This window comes from Wolffia australiana, chromosome 3 (genome assembly GCF_029677425.1).
Source record: "Wolffia australiana isolate 7733 chromosome 3, ASM2967742v1".
NCBI lineage: Eukaryota > Viridiplantae > Streptophyta > Magnoliopsida > Alismatales > Araceae > Wolffia > Wolffia australiana.
Genome location: NC_135837.1, coordinates 17,876,668 through 17,900,186, shown reverse-complemented (window position 1 = coordinate 17,900,186; position 23,519 = coordinate 17,876,668). Strand labels below are relative to the sequence as shown.

Genomic DNA, 23,519 nt, shown 5'->3' with positions numbered 1-23,519 from the left:
CATGTCTGAACAAACTTCAGTTGATCTCCATTAAGAATTCGGAGGACTAAGTTGGAAATGTACACGTATGAATCATGTTGTGTAATTTCTATGCTACACATCCATACATGATCTATGTCATTCATTGAATTGGTGTATGTGATCATTGTTTGGGTTTAGTTACTATTAATGTAACAAAAGCCCTTTGGTTCTATGCCAGTTTGTGATGGACGAGATGGGCTGAAATGTCTTAGTAATGATGGCAAAGTTTTTGAGCTCCTGCAGTGATGATATGCAATATTTCATGAACATATTTATATTGTCCAAGTTGGACATTGTTAGATTAATTTCTTAATCTATGGACAATTATATATATGTATGTATATAATTGCATATTGTTAAGCTACCAGTTATAAATCCCACTTCATATGTGATTCGCTTAATAACGGGATTAAGACATTTATAACAATAAGTGTGGTAATTAATTGTGTAGAGGCTAAGCTTATCTTAATAATAATGATGGGATTAATTAAGATAGGCTTAAGAGGATTAAGTATCTCCTCTTCCTATAAATAGGGGCCAAGTCCCTGGGTCATAAGGTTATTGACTTTTCTCCTGAGCATCTCGTTACTCAGAGAGACTTCAGGAAGTCATTCGGTATTGATCCAAAAGGCCTCCCCTGAAGATTGTTCGATACAACTAATCGAAGATGCGATGGATCGAGGTATGTTTTACATTGATTTAGATTCACGTACGATCTTCATCATCCATGAGAATCGATGCAAGACTCCTGCGGATCTAACAGATATTGCTTTGCGGATGATCCCGTATGTTTTCGCCACATGTCCTTGATTCAGGGAGTTCAAATTTCATTAATCTCTTCTTTCAGAAATACACCTCTAGATGGAGAAGATAAAAGAAAGCGATCATAAATGTCTTTTTTTATGCTCCGTGCCTGCTCCTTTGGGCGTTTAGCATCATCAATTGAAACCTAAAAAAGAACAAGGGAAAAAGGTTTTCGAATTTCAATGTGCTTTGTATGTGCTGATCATCTTTGAAGATGAATTATTACACTTTGAAGAAGCCTTCTCATTCACTTTTTTGGTAGTGGAGGCAAGGGTTCTCTACACGAATCAAGGATGAGGGACTTTGTAGAGGAGGTGATTTGATGAGTTTGAATATATAATTTGAAGTTTGATAGAGGAGGGGTGAATGAATTCTAAGTCTTATGAAATTGCACCTAGAAGGATGAAATTAGGCCATGAAATAATGAATTGCACCTAGAAGGATAACACCTACTGATTTTTTCATGAATGTCTGCGTTTGACCGCCAATCTGATTCATGTTCATCAGAGTAAAGCATATCCTTGGATTCTCCAAAAATGTGAAACTCATCCAGTTTTGGGCACTGCTGTTGTGGCACATGTGCAGGTATTTTTTTAATTTTTGAGATGCATTAATGGAAATTTGAATCGTCATATTTTGAAGTACTAACATGTGACTAATGTTTAAATTCACATTTATTGTGATGTAAGTCCCTTTTTTCTTCTTTCCATGAGTCCTTGTTAATAGAAAAATAAACTAGTATCACAATGAATATGATGCCGAAGACACGATCGTTCACAAAGAAAAATACTTCAAGAAGACACGAGGAGTGAAAGGAAAGGACCTTTACTGGAGTAAGTATGTGATTCATGCATTATGGGTTCACGATTTGAAACGATATTAAGAAATAATTTTGCAATCATCAGCACTGCCAATAATTGGGCACAGTTATAGATTGGGTACAGCCATAGATTGGCTGCAGCCAATGATTGGGCACAATCCAAGTACAACAGATTGGGACATATGGTGCAGTGCCATTAGATCTCAATGAATGTAATCTTCAATTTATAAATATTTAAAGAAATTAAGGGGGCATCTTCCTTCAGCTGTCTCTTCTCATACCCATGGGGGACAATCCCATCATGATCTTTCAATCATTTTGTTAAACTTCTCGTTGCATCTTATATGGTTTGTAATTCCATGAATAGGGTCTTGTAGGTCATAGTCAAAACACAGCCATCATCCACATTGTCTTTGGTGTCTCATGTAAGAGTACCACTTAAAAATATGTGATTGAAGTTTTGCATAATACCATTCAGGAATTCCTATAGATTAACAAGTGAATTCTCTGCAATAAAAAACACCTAATATATATCCTTAGTATCTTCACATTAATGGCTACGAGATCAACCATATCATATGAGTGAGATTCTCAAGTATTCTTTGAATATGAATCTTTTAAGAACACAGTTTTAAAAACAATGATATATGCATTTTGATCTCATTATAATTCACCAAGCCATTGCAGGTATTTGCCTACTTCATTATAAGCATCACACATGCATTGTAGTGGATTGCCAGTCACACATATTTCCATCAATGACTTGCTTTGATTATTAATGTAATTTGCAACTGGTGTTACAATCATAATATTTGGAGTGTGTATCTTTCCAGTTTCGAAGTGATCTAAAATAATCACAATTAATATCATTAAATTAATTTGAGATACCCTAAATGTACAAACAAAGTGAGCATATGGAAGATAAATATTTAATATTTGACTTTTGTCGACTATCATGATTCAAGCTTTGCATAATGGAATATTGAGAAAACTAGTTGTACTTGTGCCTTCATTGGATGATCTCTCATATCATGGGCATCTAAAAGCATAATTTTATTGTATTTTTTGTGAATGAAAAATATAAGTATGAAATTTTCAATGCTTAAACTCTGTATGAAAACCAAGCAATATTTAAAGCGACAAGTATGAGTTTACTCAACATGTGTATTCAAAACGGATGACTTCTGTTTAACTTTTTTTTCAAACTAGTTAAAATATGTCTTCAGTCTATTTTATAAGACATGTAAAAATATTAAGTTGAACACTTACCACATTAAACACAAATAAGCAGATAAGTGATTAAAATAATAATTCTGAATGAATTAGATGAACTATTTTTTGGAAATTGATGTAGGAATAGGATGGAATATTGGGATACCATATTTTCTCATGGAGGATCTTTATGTTGTGTATCAAGGGATTTTCTTACATAAATATGTGCAAATTTTGTCCCTTTTAGAAAAAATTCTGTTCCAGAAACAAGTAATTCTCCATGGGAATGTGTGTAAGGCTTTTGCAGTAAAGACCTTAACACATATTAATGTTACTGAAAAAGCTCTTGATTCTGGCACAATTTCAAAGAAAAACACCATTATTTTTCATTTTGAATGAGATAGGCCTCGCTCTTTGTCAAAGTTAATATTTCATAAAGTAAACATACTTCAAAATATATCACTGATTAAACAAGAAATATCAAATAATATTTTAAGAAAGAGGACTTGGGTCCCACTATTATACTAATATATGGTGATTAGTATATAAATAAGTTCTTAAAAAGTAGATACTTTGATAGTTAGATGTACACATGCCATGCATGCAACTTCTTTCTTAACTTTTGGGTTTGGACAGATAATATATTTGACACTTCCTGAAGATAATTTCACACTAGCATGTAGCACATATTGGATATTCCCAAAATCTCATGATACTAACATGCGATCTAAGAGATTGACATGTGATTAGAACTCAATTGTTACTCTAGTATCATAATTATTTGTATTTATTTCTATCAACATGATAATGTATGTGTATTATCAAGCTTTAAATGATTAAATCTATTTTTATAATGATATTATATTTTTATCTGGATTTTGGAGTATTTTGATATAAGTGTACACCATACTGATAAAGAACAAATTGAAAAGTCATAATATCTGTATTGTAGAAGTTTCTGACATCGTATTTGAAGATATAATTTAAATTTATGATTTTAAACAGGAATATATTTTTGGGAGTTCTTTTAAAAAATTGGGGTTTACTTTGATTCTACTATGTGTTATATCTGATTTATCAGATAGTGGCCAATCATTGGGGTTCACCAATGGTTAGCTACAAAAAAGTACCATTGTGGCATCACAATTTTCAATGATATAATCCGCCAACCTTGGACTGAGATCTGTTATTTTTAATGCATAGGGACATGTGGCTGCAGGAAAAAACATTTTGAATTCATTTTCCATAAATGCAACAGAACACAAATACATGTGTAAACACATCAAAATTCATTGATTAAAAAAATAATTAATGCACTTACAAAGAATAAAAAAACATTAAGATTTGGACCTTTTACCAAAAAACAAAAAATACATTGAAATAACATCCTCACCCAAAAACAAAAAAAATAATTTTGGAAGCACAAAAAAATTCTTTTGTCTGAGTGTGTTCTCTATTTTCATTATATATTACTGCATAACATTTTTTGAAAGCAATACCATAAATAGTAAAAAAACCTTTTGATGAAAAAACTTAAGGTTAAATTATTTCATTGGAGACTTCTGGTTAATGAAAAAATAATTTTATTTATGAGCACAGAAAGAGTTGAAGTTGAATCAACAGGGAGTAAGAAAATTTGAATTCAATTAGTTTTTTTTATATTTAATTTTGGATTTAAAATAATTTAATTAAATCAAACTAGTAAAAACTTATTAAAAATAATTATGAGATGGTGAGAAAAATAATTGAAAGTAATTTCCTAATAGACTTAATTTATTTAAGTATTATATGATAAATTTTAGAAGTTTATTGGAATTTTATATTAGAAAATAATAATTTATTTTGGATAAATACCTTTGCCTATGCTTTGGAAGCACTATGTGTCACTTGATTACAGTGGTGTGAGTAGAGTGAGTGAATTATTTGACCATGACAAACAATCGCGGAGATGGCTGCAGATACAAAGCGGAAAGCCACAATGAGTGGGTGAGTGGAAATGATTTTATTATCACTGGTGAGACGAAGATGGGGCAGATATGCACTTATGAGAGGCAGAGTTGGCAGTATCATACATATGGTGAAATCCTAGACTATTGACATTAATAACTTAGGGAAATGGGAAAAGAGAAGAGTTAAAAAGGACAAAGATCACTCTAACCTCATTCTCACATGCTCAATGGAATGATTTGTACTTTCTCTTTTGGATTCTTGAATCTGAATGTTACTGCTTCAATCATTCAGCATTTTTTACGAGCAAATCACTCGGCTAATCATAATTTCAAAAAAATCCAAGGGTGACCTTTTCACTTGGACGGGGACCTATATATAGATATGAGATGGGGGACAGATAGAGGGGAGAAAGACGAAGCTACACTCAAAATTTGAGGCCAAAACTCACATTGGATTGTAAAATACTACCATTTGAATTTGGAGCAATCAAGTCCCCTCATTTTTTCTCTCCTCATCTAAAATCTCTAGCATGACATGGAATCATCAACTTTCTGAAGGATTATGTGGTGTAGTCCACACTTGAAAATTCCTCCCAATGATGTGCTTACACATGCCTCAATTTTATACCAAAGAGTGCCAATTAATAGTGAGATTTTCTGGACTTGAAATGGCATGCCCAATAACAAAATGCCATGTGTACCTGCGAAAAGGAAAAAAGAGAGAAAATAATTCATATTTGGTGCACCTTTTCACCAATCATTCTTTTTCTGTCATGTGTCCTAAATCCTGATACATGAATCAGTTTATTTATTATAAAAAAATGTGTCCTTTTTTTATTGGCTCGTGCGCAACCCTTGTTTGGTATACATATTTTAACAATTGGCTGAGACAATGATTGTCTGATGACAATCATTCACCGCACCCCTTGTTTGGTTGGTGGCAATCATCCACTGCAATACATAGAAATAAATTTTTGATATCTGTCAGGGTGGATTAATCAAAGAAATAATGATTCAAATCCTTAAATATTTAAATACTTATACATAAATTAAAAAAAAATTGACTAATAAAACTATTTTCTTTATGACTTTAACATAAAAAATTCAAAAATAACATAAATTTGGAAAAAAATAAGACATTATTTTAAAAATATAATAGACTTCTAAATATTTTTAATAAACCCAAAAATATTTTCTGACTGGTAATATTATTTTCCTATTAAAATTAATGTCTTAAAATTCTACTAAAATATCATAATAAATAAAATTAAAAAAATATTTAAATTGTACTTATTAATTTTAATCTTTTACAACATTCATTTATGATCATTTAGGATAAAATATGTGCATAACATCCATATATTGCTACTAAAAATAGCATTTTATTTGTTATTATCACCAATAAATCATTAAATAGTCTGTAAACTTATTCTAAATCCTTTCCCGCCTAAATAATAATTTTCCATAACTTTACAAATTAGTTATATAATAATAAAAATACAGGATAATTTGAAAGGTTTTATTCAAACATAGTGCATTGAATGATATTAAATGTGAATTAAATACATTATTTTTAAATTTTCATCAACAACTAAGAAGCACAATGATATGCCTTAAACCACGGTGGAATATTCATACATAACTGATGGAGTATGTTGTGAAAATAAACTTTCGAATAAAAAAGTAGTAAACTACTTTAGGATCTTTTTGAATTCAACTACTTTTCTCATTGAATTAATGTCATCCAATTTCCCAAAATCCCACAGTGTAGTCTAGAACCAATCATATTCTAAGGACGCATAAGTTCAGTAAAATACTATGTTATACGGAGTTACTTTTTTTTACATCAGAAGTATGAGGGAGAAATGATTGTATGAGTATGTGTCTATCTCGTTTGGTTTATTTCAGTGACTTTATCAAGAACATGATATCAAATTTATTATGCTCTAAATCCATTAAAATTTAAAATAATTTGAGAATATAGATACTTTAAATGCAATTTTATTGAAATATTCATAATATTTGAGTTAAATTATGTTTTCATTCTTAAGTGGATCATTATCAATAATAACTAGACACATTCCTCACTTGTTATTCTAATATTGTGATCTGATAATATTTCATGATATTTAATCCTGAAATTTAATTGGAAGGATATGTTTCAAATAGGGCTCTGTGAGATACTGTATATCTTACAATTAGGGCAATATTAATGGTGGATTTTATGGTTTTTCCTGATGACTTTTGGAGAACTATGAAGAGATAACATTTTTTGTACTTAAACACAGTATCAGGTTCTATATTTTATCAAAAAGGGGTGAAGAACATGGCATTAGCTTCAAATGTTCCAAGTAAATTGTTATGAATGTTCAATAGGTGAATTATTTTATAATTCCCAAGTTATATCTTTTAATTCTTTAAAATATCGATTAGATGAATCCATAGTAGACCATGGAATAATTTCTAGAATATCTCAATATTTCAAATCACAAAAAGAAATGATTTTGAAAAACGAAATTACTAGAACCTATTTTCTTCTATATTATGAATAATTTTAATTTTCTTGTTACTATATTTATATCAAAGCCTTATGAATCATTTATCAAAATAAAAATAAAATGGTCATATGTACCAAAAAATAAAATATAAGGATAAATTTGCTAATATAAAATACAGGCTAATCATTCATAATTTATAAATAAATTTGAATATTTTATAGACTCAAGTTTATATAATATAATATAGTTTATTTAATCGAATTAATTTGTATAGACATTATATTTATTTCTTAATAGTATAAATATTCGTAAATGCTGATATAAGATTATGTTTGATCTGGTTATCAATGAATAATAAAGATGATAATTGGTTGATTTGAATTTCAGTTATATTCATAAGTTTTTAATGGTGAGAGCGTTCATGAAATATTACAAAGGGTAATGTGGCAAAAAATTTGAATTATCATAATGCTCAATCAAAACTTTAACAGATATTGATTTGTGGTCTTATATGAGACATGGAAAAACATAAGTGGTTAAGAAATTTAATTTTGGTTTTTTCTATTGACATTTGTGCTGGAAAAGAAAATAAGGAACGTGTAAAAACTGTCATTATATGTTGATAGATATTTTTGTGTTTCTAAAAGATATTGTAATGATATATAACCTCTGCCTAAATATTAATTTTCCTACAATTTGGTTCTCAGGGCAGGAACTGCTGAGAAATAGGTAAAACATGGGAGATGAATCCATTAAAATTTGGAAAGGATCATTAAACCATTTTGTTGGAACTTCATTTTTCTCTTTCATGCAAAAGAAAACATATAAATCGTGTAAACAAGTTATAATTCCGATCCGTATTTATATTTACTAGTTTATCTCAAGAGTCAAAAGAAGTATCATGAAATTAGAAAATCAAGAGAATAAAACCCAAATAAGGGAAATAAAAATGGACTTAAAAAATGATAAGAAACAAATTTTATTAAAAAAAACTGATTCAATTAAGAAATATAGAAAGACTGAGAAAAAAAAAGATATGTACAATTTAGTGCTACGAGAGCTTATTGATTTGAAATTCATGTGTTCAAATTTGATGATGTCCTGAAGCAGTTTTCATGCATATTAAACTTCAATATGATAAGGCCATATTTTGACATGAGTTTATTTCTAGATAGTATTATGAATACTCAATATTGATTTGTTTTATTATCTCATTGATTTTAATTTGTGTTATCATGAAGGATAGACGAAGATGTATTTAATCCATTAAAAGGAGTTTTCCCAAGAGCCAAGGAATCAAAGTGACTTTATTTAAGATGATTTCCATTACAGGTTCACTAAAAATCTCAAACTCAACCCAATGGATTAAAAATATGTTTAGGGAAAATTTATCTTCTATCTGGAACACTAAATATCAACAAATCACATTTTATAATTCCCTATATTCATATATATAGATATATATATGAATGAAGAAATTCAAAATACGGAAAGAAAATAAATAGTCTGAATCAATACAACTGTTTCATTGAGATAAATATCAGTAAGATTCATTAAAATCAATGAGAGTCATCTATATGGGGAAGGTTGATAAAAATCAGTCAGGATATCACTGTTTTATTTAAATATTGGTTAATTCAGTGTTCATTACATTATTTGAAAATGTAAAAGACTACTTTGGCTATTTTTCTCATCCAAATAGAAATAGAGCTTTTTGTGAAGGTCCCTTTACATGTTTTGCCCATAAAAAACATCATAATCAAGTAGGTGTACTTTTTGACATTTCAATTCTATTACATAAAAATTTAAAATATCCTTTACAATTATAGAATATATGTAAGAATCACCAATTTAAAAGTTAAAATTCCCCATTTTTATTATTTTTTTATAATTTCCTTTAATGCTTAATCAAGACGAGCTTATTTATTAAAACTATTGAAATTTCCATTGCTTCTCTAGGTAAAAAATCCTTAAATAAGTAGCTCAATATGAAATAATCCAAAATAATTAGTTTGACCGATTAATTTGGCTGGTCAAGTATTAATGTCTAGGTTTTGAACATTGATGCATGTGACATTGTGCCAAAATTCCTGAAGTTTTCAAGACAAAACTAGGTTTGGCCAATTGATCATAGCGTCAAAAGTCAATTATATCCATGAATATCAGTGTTCCAGGTATTATATATCTCACTCCAAAATGATATTTATATTCACCATATGATGGTTTGAGATTTTTAGATAAACATCTATGTTTGGCCATGTTGACCTAGGGTAGACTGCCTTGACAAATATTTGACCAGTCCATTTAGAGCTTTAGGCAATGAAACCTAACTTCAAATATTCATCAAAACATTAATCATATCGCTTTATTTATGCCTCTGTGTTAGGCCCTAACTAGGCGGCATTCCCTACCCAGAGGCCTGCATGCTTATTAAGAGAGCGTGTTTGCGTTAGGACTCACGATATTTAACGCCTGAGTCATCTAAGGGTAGTGATGCCCAAACCTGATCTTTCAGGCCATCACCCTATATGTGGTGATACACAACAAACGGTGTGCGTGCCCGTTCACGCTCAAGGCGGGACGAATCAGGTGAAGACCGCACATGGTGGGTGGGTAGGGCGACAAGCGCCACGCGCAGGCGCTAACACTACATGCGAACCCCAAGCGCCACGCAAGAGCGCAAAGTGGCGCGCGCCGGCGCGGGGCGTGCTAGCCGGACGGCATGCCGCGGGTGCAGCGCGCGGAGTTGTGCGGGGTGCCGCGCAGCGGCTGTGCGGGCAGCGTGCGCATTGTGTGTGCAGGGCGCGGGGTAGGGAGACATCCCGCCAAGAGACTATGGCATGTGGTGCATGGAGAGCGCTGAGGCGTCATAGAGGGCGCGTATCACTCCCGCGGGTAGCGCTGAGCACGCAGCGCCAAGCTTGAGGCCCCAAATGCGGCGGCGCCATGCAGACTACACGCGATGGTGTCAGTGCAGGTGCTGGTGGCGTGTGTGATCGTCAAAGTAGGGGTGGCGTGTGTGATCGCCATGCCCGCGGGCGCGCGGCGCCCGGCCCAGGCACGCGCAAGCGAAACAGCGGCCTCGAGGCGAAGAGGTGACACTACCTTGGCGTGAGGCATCTCGTCTTGTTCGTTTGTATCACCCCTCGTCTTCCCCCATGTAATTTTCCCAACTACGATGTAACCTTTCATGATATGAATGCAATGACCCTATTCCCGGATGGGGCTACGTCCCCACTATCTCCTCTAACCCCTTCTATGCGATCTCAAGAAATTGCAAAGACTTCTGCTACAAGAGATCAAGCTGCTTAGTATTTTGCTCTGAGCACTGAGCCCGGCACACATCAGATTCCAGCAAGAGACCTAGCTCAGGATTTAACCATGTGATAATTGGTATTAGAACCAGGTTGGATTGCTTCCCTCTATGCTCCTGAACTCGGTTGAGGAGATGGAACCACTTTGTTCACAACTATGCAAAGAGCGACGGCAAAAAGAGAAACAATAGAGGTAGGCCACCCACTTCCTACAGAAGAACCTCTTGGGCTTGAAGATCCAAGTTGACAAGAACCGAGACGAAGGCAATTAGGATGTGGGAGAGCTAAGGGTTGAGACCCCCCATAGACAAGAGATCCTTGAGGATACTGTACGCCAGCTCACGGAGATGGTATTGACCCTGAAACTGAAGGTGGAGAGACTGGAAGAAGATCCTAGTAGCCATTCTAGTAACGACGAAGGAGAAAAAATTTCACTCCCGCCACCGCGGTTCGACAGGTCCCGCAGAAAAGACGTCGTGGCAGATTTTCTGTATGATTGCGACCGATACTTTGGAAACAAGGAAATTTAGGACGAAAAGAAAGTGTTGCAAGCAAGTTACTTCCTCACAGATGAGGCGAAGCTATGGTGGCGTTAACGGGAGGAGTGTGGGAACTAGCCACCTCCTACATATGAAGATTTTGTGCGGGAAATAAAGGAGAATTTTGTATCATACAACACGACGTGGATAGCGAGGGGAGAATTGGAAAATCTCATAATGACGGGCAATCCAAGAGAATACGTGGGCCAATTTGTGTCCATAATTAGGAGGATTACTGACATGTCTGACGCGGACAAGCTCTTCCACTTTGCTAAGGGACTTCCCCACTGGCTCTAGATAGAGCTTGAGAGAAGGCACTATCAAGACCTGAATTTGGCATATCGAGTTGTGGAAGGAACGGAGCTTCGTGCCACCAAACTTGCAAAGACCGAAGAGAAATCTAGGAAGTGGAACAAGCCGCGCCAAGAACGCGCCAAGGCATCAGCAAACCCAAGCAGTCAAGGCCTGAAGAGAAAGCTCAAGACGGGCCACGACAAAGGTTGAGACAAGGGCAAGAGCTCGAGACTATGGAGGACGACTCCAGGCAGTGGGGGCAACAAGTTGACATGTTTTGCTTGCGAAGCCCCCACTTCATAAAGGATTTCCCGAAGGGTACGACGGCGACCACCAACGTCAATGTGATGGTCGTGCCGCCCGCCCAACCAGATGTTCGTGGGGGTAGCAATACGGTGACCTTGAACCCCCTCTAGTGCTTGGCGGCACTACAAGGAGTGCCCCTGTCGAATATGAGGGTCTGAACCTCTTGCACATCCCGGTATTGATAAATGGCAAACCTTCCACAGCCATGGTCGACACGGCGATGACACACAATATCCTTGTTGAGAGAGAATTGAAGAAGCTTAGCTTGAAGCTTTCATCGAGTACAGGGAAGATCAAGGCCATCAATTCAGAAGCCCGAGACATCATCGGCGTGGCCAAGGGAGTGTTGCTGTAGGTGGAATCATGGGAAGGCCAGACCAACTTCATGGTGTCTGCCATGGATGACTTCACGGTCGTCTTGGGTCTCAACCTCCTAATGGGATCACGCGTAGTTGTGTTTCCCCAGTACCGCAGTGTGTTGTTCCCTGAGGGGTTTCACCCATGTTTCGTGAGGGACCAAGGGTTCCAGAAAATGTAGAACACCGCTCTTCTGTTTGCAATGCAAATTGAGGATGGATTGAGGAAGGGGGAAGAGACCTTCCTCGTCACCATACAAGGGCCGACACCCCGAAAAAGGGTGAAAGGCAGGGGTGCACGCCAGCCCGTTGGGCGGCACTTAGTTGGGGTGACGACGACGACAACCCCGGTGTAGCCGCAGGTGGACTAGCAGGGGCAATTGCAGATGTACTACAGGAGTATGTCGGGTGATGTCCGCGAAACTCCCCGTGAAGCTGCCACCCAGGCGAGACGTGGACCATGAGATTGAACTAATCCCTGGCACTCGTCCACCTGTGCAGGCACCCTACAAGATGCCCCCCGCCTACCTAGAGGAACTATTGGAGAACAAGCTAATCCAACCGTCCAAGGCTCCCTTCGGCGCCCTAGTCTTATTGCAGAAAAAGAAGGTGGGTCCCTCTGACTTTGTGTGGACTATCGAGTGGGGAACAATGTAATAGTGAAAAATAAATATCCTGTACCCAACGCTGAAAAATTGTTTGACAGGCTCGGCAAGGCTCACTACTTCTCACGGATGGACTTGAAGAACATGTACTACCAAGTGCGAATCAAGGAGGGTGACGAACCGAAGACGGTGTGCGTGACGTGCTACAGATCATTTGAATTTTGTGTGATGCCTTTTGGGGCCATGAACGCTCCTGCTACCTTTTGTTGCCTCATGAACTCAATTTTTCGGGACTATATTGATGATTTTGTCATTGTGTACTTGGATGATATCCTCGTATACAACCAAACCTTGGATGACCATGTGAGGCCCCTAAGGAAGGTGATGACCAAGTTGAAAGAGCACGAACTCTACCTCAACCCAAAGAAATGTGAGTTTACCTTTCAGGAGATTGAGTTTTTCGGGCACATGGTCTGGAAGGGAAGTGTGCGCATGGATCCTCGAAGGTAAAGGCCATCAAGAAATGGATAGAGCCGAAGGGAGTGCCACAGTTGAGATCTTTCCTTGGTCTGGCTAACTACTACTGGAAGTTCGTCAAAGGCTTCTCCCGACTAGCTGCCCCACTAACAGATTTGTTGAAGAAAGATATGAAGTGGCAGTGGACAGACCGGTGTCAAAGAGCATTTGACAAGTTGAAGAGTGCATTCTTTAGTGAACCAGTGCTCCGATTGCCCAAATTCGACTAACCATATGAGGTACACACTGATGCTTCTGACTTTGCGCTTGGAGGTGTCTTGATGCAGGAGAGAAGATATTCAATGCATGAGAAGGAGAAGCCAGCGGTAGTACATTGCCTGAGAGTCTGGCACCACTATCTCCTTGGAGGAAAATTCGTGGTCTACACCGACAATGTGGCCACAAGTTGCTTCAAGTCCTAGAAGCAACTGACCTCGAAGCAAGCAAGATGGCAAGATTTCTTGGCGGAATTTGACTTCGTCTTGAAATACAAGCCAGGGCGGGCTAATAAAATGGTTGACGCCTTAAGCCGCAAGGAATCAGAAGTTTTTGTGGCCGCACTTTTAGGTGTCCAAGGAAGTATTCTTGATGAAATCAAGTTAGCACTAAAAGATGATGCAGAAGCCGTTCACCTGATGAAGTGCATCACAGCGGGCGAGACAAGATGATTCTCGACTGAATATGTAATTATCTATGCAAACGGGAACAAGCCATATGTGCCACGTGCGGGTGGGCTGCGTCGGAAGCTCCTCTACGAAGCACACGATGCACCCCACGCCAGACCTCCAAGGCAGGCCCAGACGCTTGCACTCCTGTCCAATAGCTATCACTGGCCGGGAATGGAACGAGATGTGGAGGCTTATGTTTGTTCATGCCTTGTGTGTCAACAAGACAAGACGGAGAAGGCAAAGGCTGCAGGAACGCTGGAACCTCTCTTGAGGGCGAGCAGATCATGGGAGTCTATTTCAATAGATTTCATCACTTGCCTTCCGTGCGTGGGTGGGCACGATGCCATCTTGGTCGTGGTGGCTTGTTTCTCCAAGTATGCGACGTTCATCCCTACCATGTCGGAGGTGCACACACATGGGGTGGCTCGTCTGTTCATGTCCCATGTGGCGAAGTATCGGGGTCTTCCACGAGACATCATTAGCAACCGCGATACAAGATTCATGGGTCATTTCTGGGAGTCGTTGTTCAAGTACATGGGCTCCAAGCTCAAATTTTCTACAAGCTTCCACCCCCTAGTCAGATGGTCAGACTGAACGTGTAAACTCCATGATTGAAGAGTATCTACGGTATTACGTCTTGATCAATCAAGAGAATTGGGTGGAGCTGCTAGATGCATCGCAATTTGCACACAACATCAATTGGAGCTTGGCTACGGGTCACTCACCGTTTGAAATTACAACGGGAAGACAACAACTAACTCCTCTGGAAGTAGTGAAGAGAAAGGGGTATAGACATTTCCCCGTGGCCTTCTGCTTTGCGGGTGATTATCATGCTCACATTGAGGAAGCCCGCGAGGCACTAGAAAGTGCTGCTCACAAGATGAATAAATATGTTTATCAACACAAACAACACTAGAGTTCCAAGTCGGCGACCTGGTTTTGTTGAAGATCAACGCGCAGATGTTGAAGACGAAGCAAGCAAAGCAACAACACAAGGGTCTGGTACCCTGCTATGATAGACCTTTCGAGGTAGTAGCGAAGATCGGACGGGTTGCCTACCAGCTCAACATTCCGTCGGCTGGCGGTCCATTTGGTCTTCCATGTGTCGGTTCTGAAGAAATATATACCAGATTCCGAAGACGTGGCGAAAAACCAGCCCCAGCTTGCGCCGCCACATGTGCAAGTGCATTTTGATCAGGAAGCAGAAGCAGTCCAGGCGAAGAGGGAAATTGGCCGGGTAGGACATCACGATTGCTATCACAAGATTAAGTACCTAATCAAGTGGAAGAATAGGCCAGTTGAATCAGCAACATGGGAGTGCGACTCGAACTTATGGCAGTTCAAGGACCTACTGTGAGCATATGAAGCGAAGCAGCAGGCGTTGATGAAGGCGTCGACAAGTTTAGGCGGTGGGGGCGTGTTAGGCCCCGAACTAGGCGGCATTCCCTACCCAGAGGCCTGCATGCTTATTGGGAGGGCGTGTCTGCTTTAGAGACTCACGATATTTAATGACTTAGTCACCTATGGGTAGCGATGCCCAAACCTGATCTTTTAGGCCATCGCCCCTGTATGTGGTGATACACTACAGACGGTGCGTGTGCCCGTTCATGCCCAAGGCGGGACAGATCAGGTGAAGTCTGTGCATGCAGGGCACGCCGGGCGATAGACGTGAGAGCGCGCGTGTCAAGCACCGCGTGCCAGCGCCAAGCGCCATGCGCAGGCGCCAACACTACGCGCGAGCCCCAAGTGCCGCGCGGGAGCGCAAAGTGCGGGGCGCGCAAGCCGGGCGGCATGCCGTGGTGCAGCGCGCGGAGTTGTGCTGGGTGCCGCGCAGCGGCCACGCGGGCAGTGTGCGCATTGTGTGTGCGGGGCGCAGGGTAGGGAGACATCCCGCCAGGAGACTTTGGCATGTGGTGCATGGAGAGCGCCGAGGCGGCATAGAGGGCGCGTAGCGCTCCCACGAGTAGTGTTGGGCGCACAGCGCCAAGCTTGAGGCCCCGAATGCCGCAGCGCCGCGCAGACTATGTGCAATGGTGTTAGCGCGGGTGTTGGTGGCGTGTGTGATCGTCAAAGCAGGGGTGGCCTGTGTGATCGCCATGCTCGCAGGTGCACATGGGTAGCGGCAGAGCAGGCGCACGCGAGCGGAACAGCGGCCTCGAGGCGAAGAGGCGACACTACCTTGGCACGAGGCATCTCGCTTAGTTCGTTTGTATCACCCCTCATCTTCCCCCATGTAATCGTCCCAACTACGATGTAACCTTTCATGATATGAATGCAATGACCCTATTCCCTGACGGGGCTGCGTCCCCACTATCTCTTCTTACCCCTTCTATGCGATCTTAAGCAATTACAAAGACTTCCGCTGCAAGAGATCAAGTTGCTCAGTGTTTTGCTCCGAGCACTGAGCCCGGCACACATCAAATTCAAGCAAGAGACCTAGCTCGGGATTTGACCGTGTGACACTTAGCCTTGGTTATTTTATTATAATCGTATTCTAAATTATGATTTTTGGTTATTTGATTTGTGCGTAGCTTTTTAATTACAATTGTATTATTGATATGGGCTGTTTTGCTGATATAACCGCCCGAAACTAGTATCCACGAGGGAAAGCATAAAAATCAATGAAATATTATTACAAGAAAAAAATCTAAAATTATGCTTCAATAGCACATCATAAATTTAGTCATGAATTGTGAGATGACAACATACAAAAGGGTGTCACACACTAAAATTAAACGCCATTACATAAAGTTTTCTAAACTACTAGCATCATAACAATTTAAAGGTTTAAATACACGTATAGACGAACATATAGATAATTAGACGCATATAACAAGTTTAACGATGAAGAATCACCGCACAGATGCCGTCCCGGCTCTAGATGTATCATTAAATCCTCTTATGGAATATTCACAGCAAGCGGATGAATTGTCTTGAATAGGGGGTTAAATTCGGTCGCCGATTGTCTTCCAGAATTTTCATACGAAAACGATGATGAATGTGTGATGTCGGTGATAATTGAGGCCTTGGATGAGTTTTGAACGTCAAAGACTGATCCACCAACAACGAATGAGTAACGTACGGCATGCAAAAGGTACGTTTTTGACCCATTCCGATACCATTCATACGGTCTTCGTTGAAGAGTGGTGTTTGAATACTCTACAGAAATGCCAAGTAGGTATCAAAATCTAATTATCTTTCTCTCGATCTGTCTCTATCGCTTATTAAATAAAAGGATATATGAGAGAGAGTTGTTTCAAGTTTTTAAAAGGACACAGCCGCGTTCATCAACAAAGCGCGTCGACCAGTCAAACAAATTCTGGTGCTCTTGTGTTTTCTCACTTCGACGCACTAAATAAAGATGACAACGGTTTCGAAGATCTTTGGAGAATAAATGGGATGGATTAGTTTCTTTTATTTCGCGAGTAAATTTTCAGTCACAGGTAGTAAAATCACATTAAAGAATTGAGCATAAAATTATTTGTGAAGAAATTGGCTGTACAAGGCCCTCCAATTACGTTTTCGATATTGATATTCATCACGCGTCGTACAAATGATATATCCTACTTCAAGCATTGAAAAATGTCATGCAGTCAATGATGCTGTTCTGTAAGATCTGACTTTTGGTCTTCAGATTCAAACTATCCTTTCATCCAAAGCAATAAAGATAAAAGATCTAGCTGCACGAGACCCGCAGATGATAAGGGGCTCAAATTCACGTCATATAGACTTAAACATTGGTATGATTTTATTGGACTGTTTATGTGAGGAATGATTGTAGAGAGATGAATTAATGCTGCATGGAGAGCTTGTGAAAGAGATAGAAACAAATATATGAAAAAAGACAGAAGGGGAGGCAGAGAGGGCTAAAGCTGAATTGAGGAAAAATCGTTACCCTTGCATGGGTTTTAAAATTATTCACATCTTAAAAGATCATCAGACGATCACCGAGAGGCAGATACCTGGAGAAATATATTTCTCTCAACTTTTGGGAAATATTTTATTAGAGACTCTATGCATATTCTTCGACAAGTTTGATACGTAAAAGTGTATAGTTCAGAACATTCAATCCACGGTTCTGGAGCTGGATGATGCAGTGGGAGCAAGGTTTGTCGCTATACAATGTTTAATCCTTATTACATCTCATAAGAATAGAATTCTTTTATACAAGATCCATAGACCTGGTTGCTTCATATTTATTTACCAACACATGAGAAGATTGTGATGGCCATCAGTCTTTACCAGCCTAAAACATCTATTAGATAGCAGGATCAGCAGAACGTTCAAATGGAGAGACCAAAATTCTCTCTTTTTTTTTCTGTTATCCAATCATGACCTAAACTGCAAGACCCTGTTGAACCAAATGGAATGCAGAGTCATATAGAAGAGATCATATCTCTTTGGCTTCAAGTGCCAGAGAAAGTGTCGCTGCACTTTCTTCACACCTTTCTGAAGAGCCAGGAATTTCCTTCTGGGGATGGACTGGAGTATTTCCTTCAATTTGGGGATGTCCTTGACAGGCACCACCACAGAGAAGGCCTCCCAATTAAGAACCTCAAAGAATGGAGGAACGAAGTTATCTGAAATGATCACTGGCACGCACTCGTAGAAGAAGGTCTCAGCCAATCGCGGGCTGTTAACCTCGTAACCGCTAGGACACAGGCAAAATCTGCTTCTTTTCATGTGTTCGTCGTATGTTCTTCCTCCTCCCCGCGGTAGCCTTTGAAAGACTTGCACGTCGGGATCTCTATTTTCTCCCCAGTGCTGAAACAGCAGTGGGCGAACTTGTCCGTGCATCTGCCCGGCGAAGAAGGCGAGCGTGTCTCTCTTCCGACCCGGCATTCCTCCCACATTTTGCAGCGGATTTCGAGGATGTCGCACCGGCGTTAGCGTTATAGAGACGTCCTTGCCTAGCTCGAAAGCCCCGTTCATCTCAGCATTACAGATGGCCATGATCGAATCTCCCATGGCTTTTACCTTGAAAATCGACGCCTGGAATAATCATCCATCAGCGATAAAATCTCTCTACCCGCGAAGAAATCGTAGAAACTCTAGGGTTTGTGAACGGATGACAAATCTGTTACCCGTCCTGACCTCGGAACGGAAAACGGAACGAACCCATTTACTGGTTCTCGTTCGTAAGGCAGTTTTGTCATCCTTTCTGTCTCACGCTCGGACTGGAACGCGACGAACCCAAAGAAATTCTTAGGGGACGGGCGTAAGTCTCTAGAGTAAGTCCTTGGAAACCGATAACGGAACGGAAGGCACGAAGGCTTTCGTTCGGTTGTGGTTTTCTCTCGTTTTTTTTATGGAAGAGTTGATTTACCCAGTCGTGACAAGCGACGGAGAAATGGTCAGCACCGCCGGTTCTGTTCCAAAAGGGATATTTGGCGGAAATTGCAGCGACGTAGTGCTTCAATTGATCGACCATGATCCCTTTGTCGCGTACGACGGGGTCGAAAAGCTTGAAGCGAAGAATAGTGGAGCTGTAGGGCATGTAGAAAAGATGAGCTTTTGCTGGGTCGTCCACGAGGAAACGTTCGTTTTCTTCCATGTGCTTCATAAACCAGCCTTCTGCCGCGTATATCCCCCAGAGAAGCGGCTCGTGGAAAATTGGCTTCTCGCCTTCCTTGTAGACGTACACTTTAAGGATCTTCTCCATCGCTTCGTAGCTCCTGGGGAAAGACGACGATTCCGATTTATGAGATTTACTATACGCAGTTTCTGGGTTATTTTTGGGGAAAGATGTCTCACTTCTTGAAGATGCTGAAGTTGCGGTAAACGGGCGGATAGAGCACCGGGTCGGCCTTAACGATTAATGCGCTAAGGATCTCTCTTCTCGCCCGAAGAATTTCTTGATCAACAGGAGCAGACCACTCCGGAACCTACCGCCATAGACAATTAAGCAGAATCTCAATCCTAGATCTACCATAAACTCTTAGATTTTGAGAAAGAAATTTCTCTTTTATCTGCTCATCTTCTCTAGCCCACGTCCTAAAATAACTTAAATACACTATACCAGCATTTTATACCTTCAAGCAGGAAGAGCGTTGGTTTCGTTGAAGCATCTTGGTAATCTCTTGTATAGATCTGATGGGTGCGTTAATTCTTCTCTTGATTCTCAGAGGATCTCTCTCTCTCGAGCAATTACGGTGATTCATGTCCTCCGTCCAATCAGGCTCCGGCTTTTCTTTCTTCTTCCATATCTTCTCCTGTTCATCAACCAGGGAGCTGGACGGAGGAAGAGCTCTTCCACTCGTTGGCGGCAGGCTGACATTTAATCTGGGTTTCTCTCCATCGTCAGGGAGAAGCACAGGAAGAATGTAATCTTCTGCAGTGGGGATTGCACTATGCCAGGAAATATTAAGCAAGATGCCCTTTTCATGCTGATACATGAGTTCTTTCTCAGAAAATAGGTTATAGATCTGGAAGCCACAAAAAACCACAGCGAGCAGAAACATACTCAATACATGGGCTCTGATTCCCCACTGGAATAACCTTCGTCGATGTCTTAGATGCTCCTGAATCATCGTGATAGCTGAAGAAGACGATGAACGAAGTTAGCTCTCTCTCTCTCTCTATCTCTCGCAATTTTATCGGAACTTAATGCCGTAAAGGGAAACAAGGTAACCCATAGAGAGAGAGAAAGAGAGAGAGAGATCAAAGCGAAACGAAAGTAGTCTTCGGATTCGTGCTTCCCGGACTTCGCGTCAGGACTCAGGACTTGTTGGCGGGGAGAGCAGAAAAAAACAGACACAACTCTCTTATTAAACGCTAAATTTCTCGAGATGAACGGTAGTCGTTTAGATTTGTACGACGAGGGCTGGTTAGAAGATTATACTATTTGCGAGGGCTAGTTCAGAGAAGTTGCCATCGCAGCCTCCACGGAAGATAGTGGTCAACGATAGTGACGTCCTACCAACAATTCCCACCGCCGCTGTTGATCTAGCAGGAAATGAAGGTAGCGAAAACCCACCAAAAAAACACGGTAATGAAGAGAAGGAATCTTGATCGATGTTTCGGCGATTCTTGATTGAATCAATAAATCGAATGTTACTAATCTTGATCGCATTTGAAAGTTTCTTTTAATTTGCTATAACTAGGAGGCGTTTCCTGTAGACGGATATACATATCTATTATTTTTATCTTCATGTTTCCATCTGCTCCCAACCAATTATTTACTATTACTTATTTGACATACTATTAATTAAGGAATATGGATGATTGTTTCGAGAATAGACTATGTAAATCTATTGTCATGAAATGTTACGTATCAAACCTATACTGTTTAGTGAAAACTGGTGTAAATCTGAAGAATCATTTGGAGTATAAGGCATGAAATGTCATGAAATAGGGCCTAAGAAGGCTATGAAATAATCATTCATTAGGAATTGTATTTAGACCAAATCTCTTGTAGGAAAGCTTCATACGAAGTTGCAACTTCTGAGGTAGATTATGGCTGGGGATCGTCCGATGAATTTCATATTCGATGAATTCATTTGAATTATTTGGGTCTAAATTATGTTGATGATTTACTTCCCATGGTCAATATTAGAAAATTAGAATATGTTAATAATATCATCCCAGGATAGTTGCAATCTTCTTTTACATTATATTTTATTTTCATGGGACATTGGTACTGATATATACACAATCTGTACAGAATGTGTCCAACAATTATTCGTGTTTAATGGATATTTTAGATATAAACTCATTAAATGCAATTAAATAACGATTGGATTTTGTTAAAGTCAAAAGATTTGAAGATCAATATGATACTTGGAATATTGGCAAAAAGATAAACATCAGGTAATTATTATATTTACACTAGTGAATGAGCATAAAAAATTATAATGAATGGGTTCTGAATGACTACTGGTGAATTTTTTAAATGGGTTGATCTTAATGCCCTATATACCATTCAAGCAACTACATGTTAGTTTTCTCAATGACTCACTAACTTAGATTGATGGTGTGAGCTAGGTCCCTATTTAGGGATAGATGTTATTATATAAAGTTAATATCCATTTTACCTGGATGAATACAAAAGATATATGTTTAATTATAGAAAATTTTGCAGATGAAAAATATTTTTCATTTATTTTCGTTTTAATAATGATCTTGAATTTTGGTTATAAAGTCGTTTGATATTCAGGACCTCCATTATACGATTGCCATGAGAACATTATTTTTTGTATTATATGATTGACATTATGATGTTTTTTGCTATTTTTGTGCATAAAACTTAAGAGGAAAATGCAAAAAAAAATTGGGATAAAATATTTCGTTAGGAGAGTATTTTTGCCATGAGATCATTGTTTTTTGTATTATAAGATTGACATTATGATGTTTTTTGCTATTTTGGGGATAAAACTTAAGAGGAGCGTGAAAAAAAAAATTGGGATAAAATATTTCGTTTGGAGAGTATTTTTTGTTGATTTTATTGTGATAAAATTCAAGCTGAATTTATCTTTAAGTTTTATTTCATTTAACAGTTATTTGAGTAATTAAATTACAGCTAATATGGAAAAATGATACCCAATTCATTGGCCTTTAAGGGGATTAGTCATTTAAGTGTATCAATAGCCTTGATAAAATACTAGGCAGATATTTTGATTTCCAAGAACCCCTACTATAAAGTGATAATAGATATATAGATACAAATTTTCCAGAATAAATATAAGGAAATTTTAATTTAGTAATCCATTCAATTTGGTATAATCATTTGATTAATCTCAAAATTATCAAAATATTGATATTGTGATCTTTCTGCAAAAGGTTTCATTAAAAAAATTATAAGTATATTACTTTTCATTTACGGTTTTTGTGTGCACTAATTCCTCACTTTTTTTTTATGATATTTATCTTCTAATTACGTTTTTATAGTTAGTTTTATATTTTTTTTTAAATAAGGAAGTGAAAATAAAACTATCATCCTTACAGATTTAGAAACAATGAAATTTTGGATGAATCCTCCAATAGCTCATTAAAAAATTTTCATACCTTTCTTGATAAAGAATGTTGAGCATGAATTTTTGTGAGAATAATTGTCTAACTTGATCATCTAAATATCGTAATTGGTTTGTCATTAATCTTTTTCAACAAACTTTCAAAATTATTTATAATTTTTAAATCATATTTTTATTTATTCTCTTTCACTCTTGAACAATCAAATTTGAGAAAATATTTATCCCATTAAACCTAATTTATCCTAATTTTACATAAGAATTTTGGGATTAATTAAAAAATTCTACTAGGAAAAACTAATTAAGTCTAATTAAAATAGCTTAGCAGTCACTCTTTTAATGTCAATGGAAGGTTGATTCCAATCAGAGTGAGTGGAGAAGAGTGGGGTTTGGAAAATACAGATGGTGCTTCTGATTAACATGCATCTAGATATGCACCAACAAGAGGCAAAGTTAGTCATTGAGGTGGATAAGTGTCATTGATAATGAGAACGAGTGACACGATTAAATGGAAGGCAGATAGGTGTCAAGGAGTAACAAACATAATGGTGGTATAAACGTGATGATCATATATGTGGCCGGCAAGCCAATCAGACATTCCATGTCTTGTTCAACATTCATTGATACAATCTATACATTATAATGCATGTG

The 23,519-nt window shown here is 38.4% G+C and overlaps 1 protein-coding gene across 2 annotated transcripts; it reads right to left on the bottom strand.

Moving 5' to 3' along the window:
• Positions 1-17,999: 17,999 nt before the first annotated feature.
• Positions 18,000-20,707, bottom strand: LOC144701160 (putative glycosyltransferase At3g07620). 2 transcript variants are annotated; one of them, XM_078572890.1, is made up of 5 exons: positions 20,366-20,706; positions 19,935-20,288; positions 19,657-19,787; positions 19,229-19,577; positions 18,000-18,894 (listed from the first exon to the last, which is right to left on the bottom strand). In XM_078572890.1, exons 2-5 carry the CDS (start codon positions 20,061-20,063, stop codon positions 18,232-18,234), a joined length of 1,272 nt encoding a protein of 423 aa, XP_078429016.1. In that variant the 5' UTR covers positions 20,064-20,288; positions 20,366-20,706; the 3' UTR covers positions 18,000-18,231. The 2 variants fall into 2 exon arrangements, with proteins under 2 accessions (XP_078429016.1, XP_078429015.1); XM_078572889.1 differs by having other exon boundaries at positions 19,935-20,707.
• Between the last annotated feature and the right edge of the window lie 2,812 nt (positions 20,708-23,519).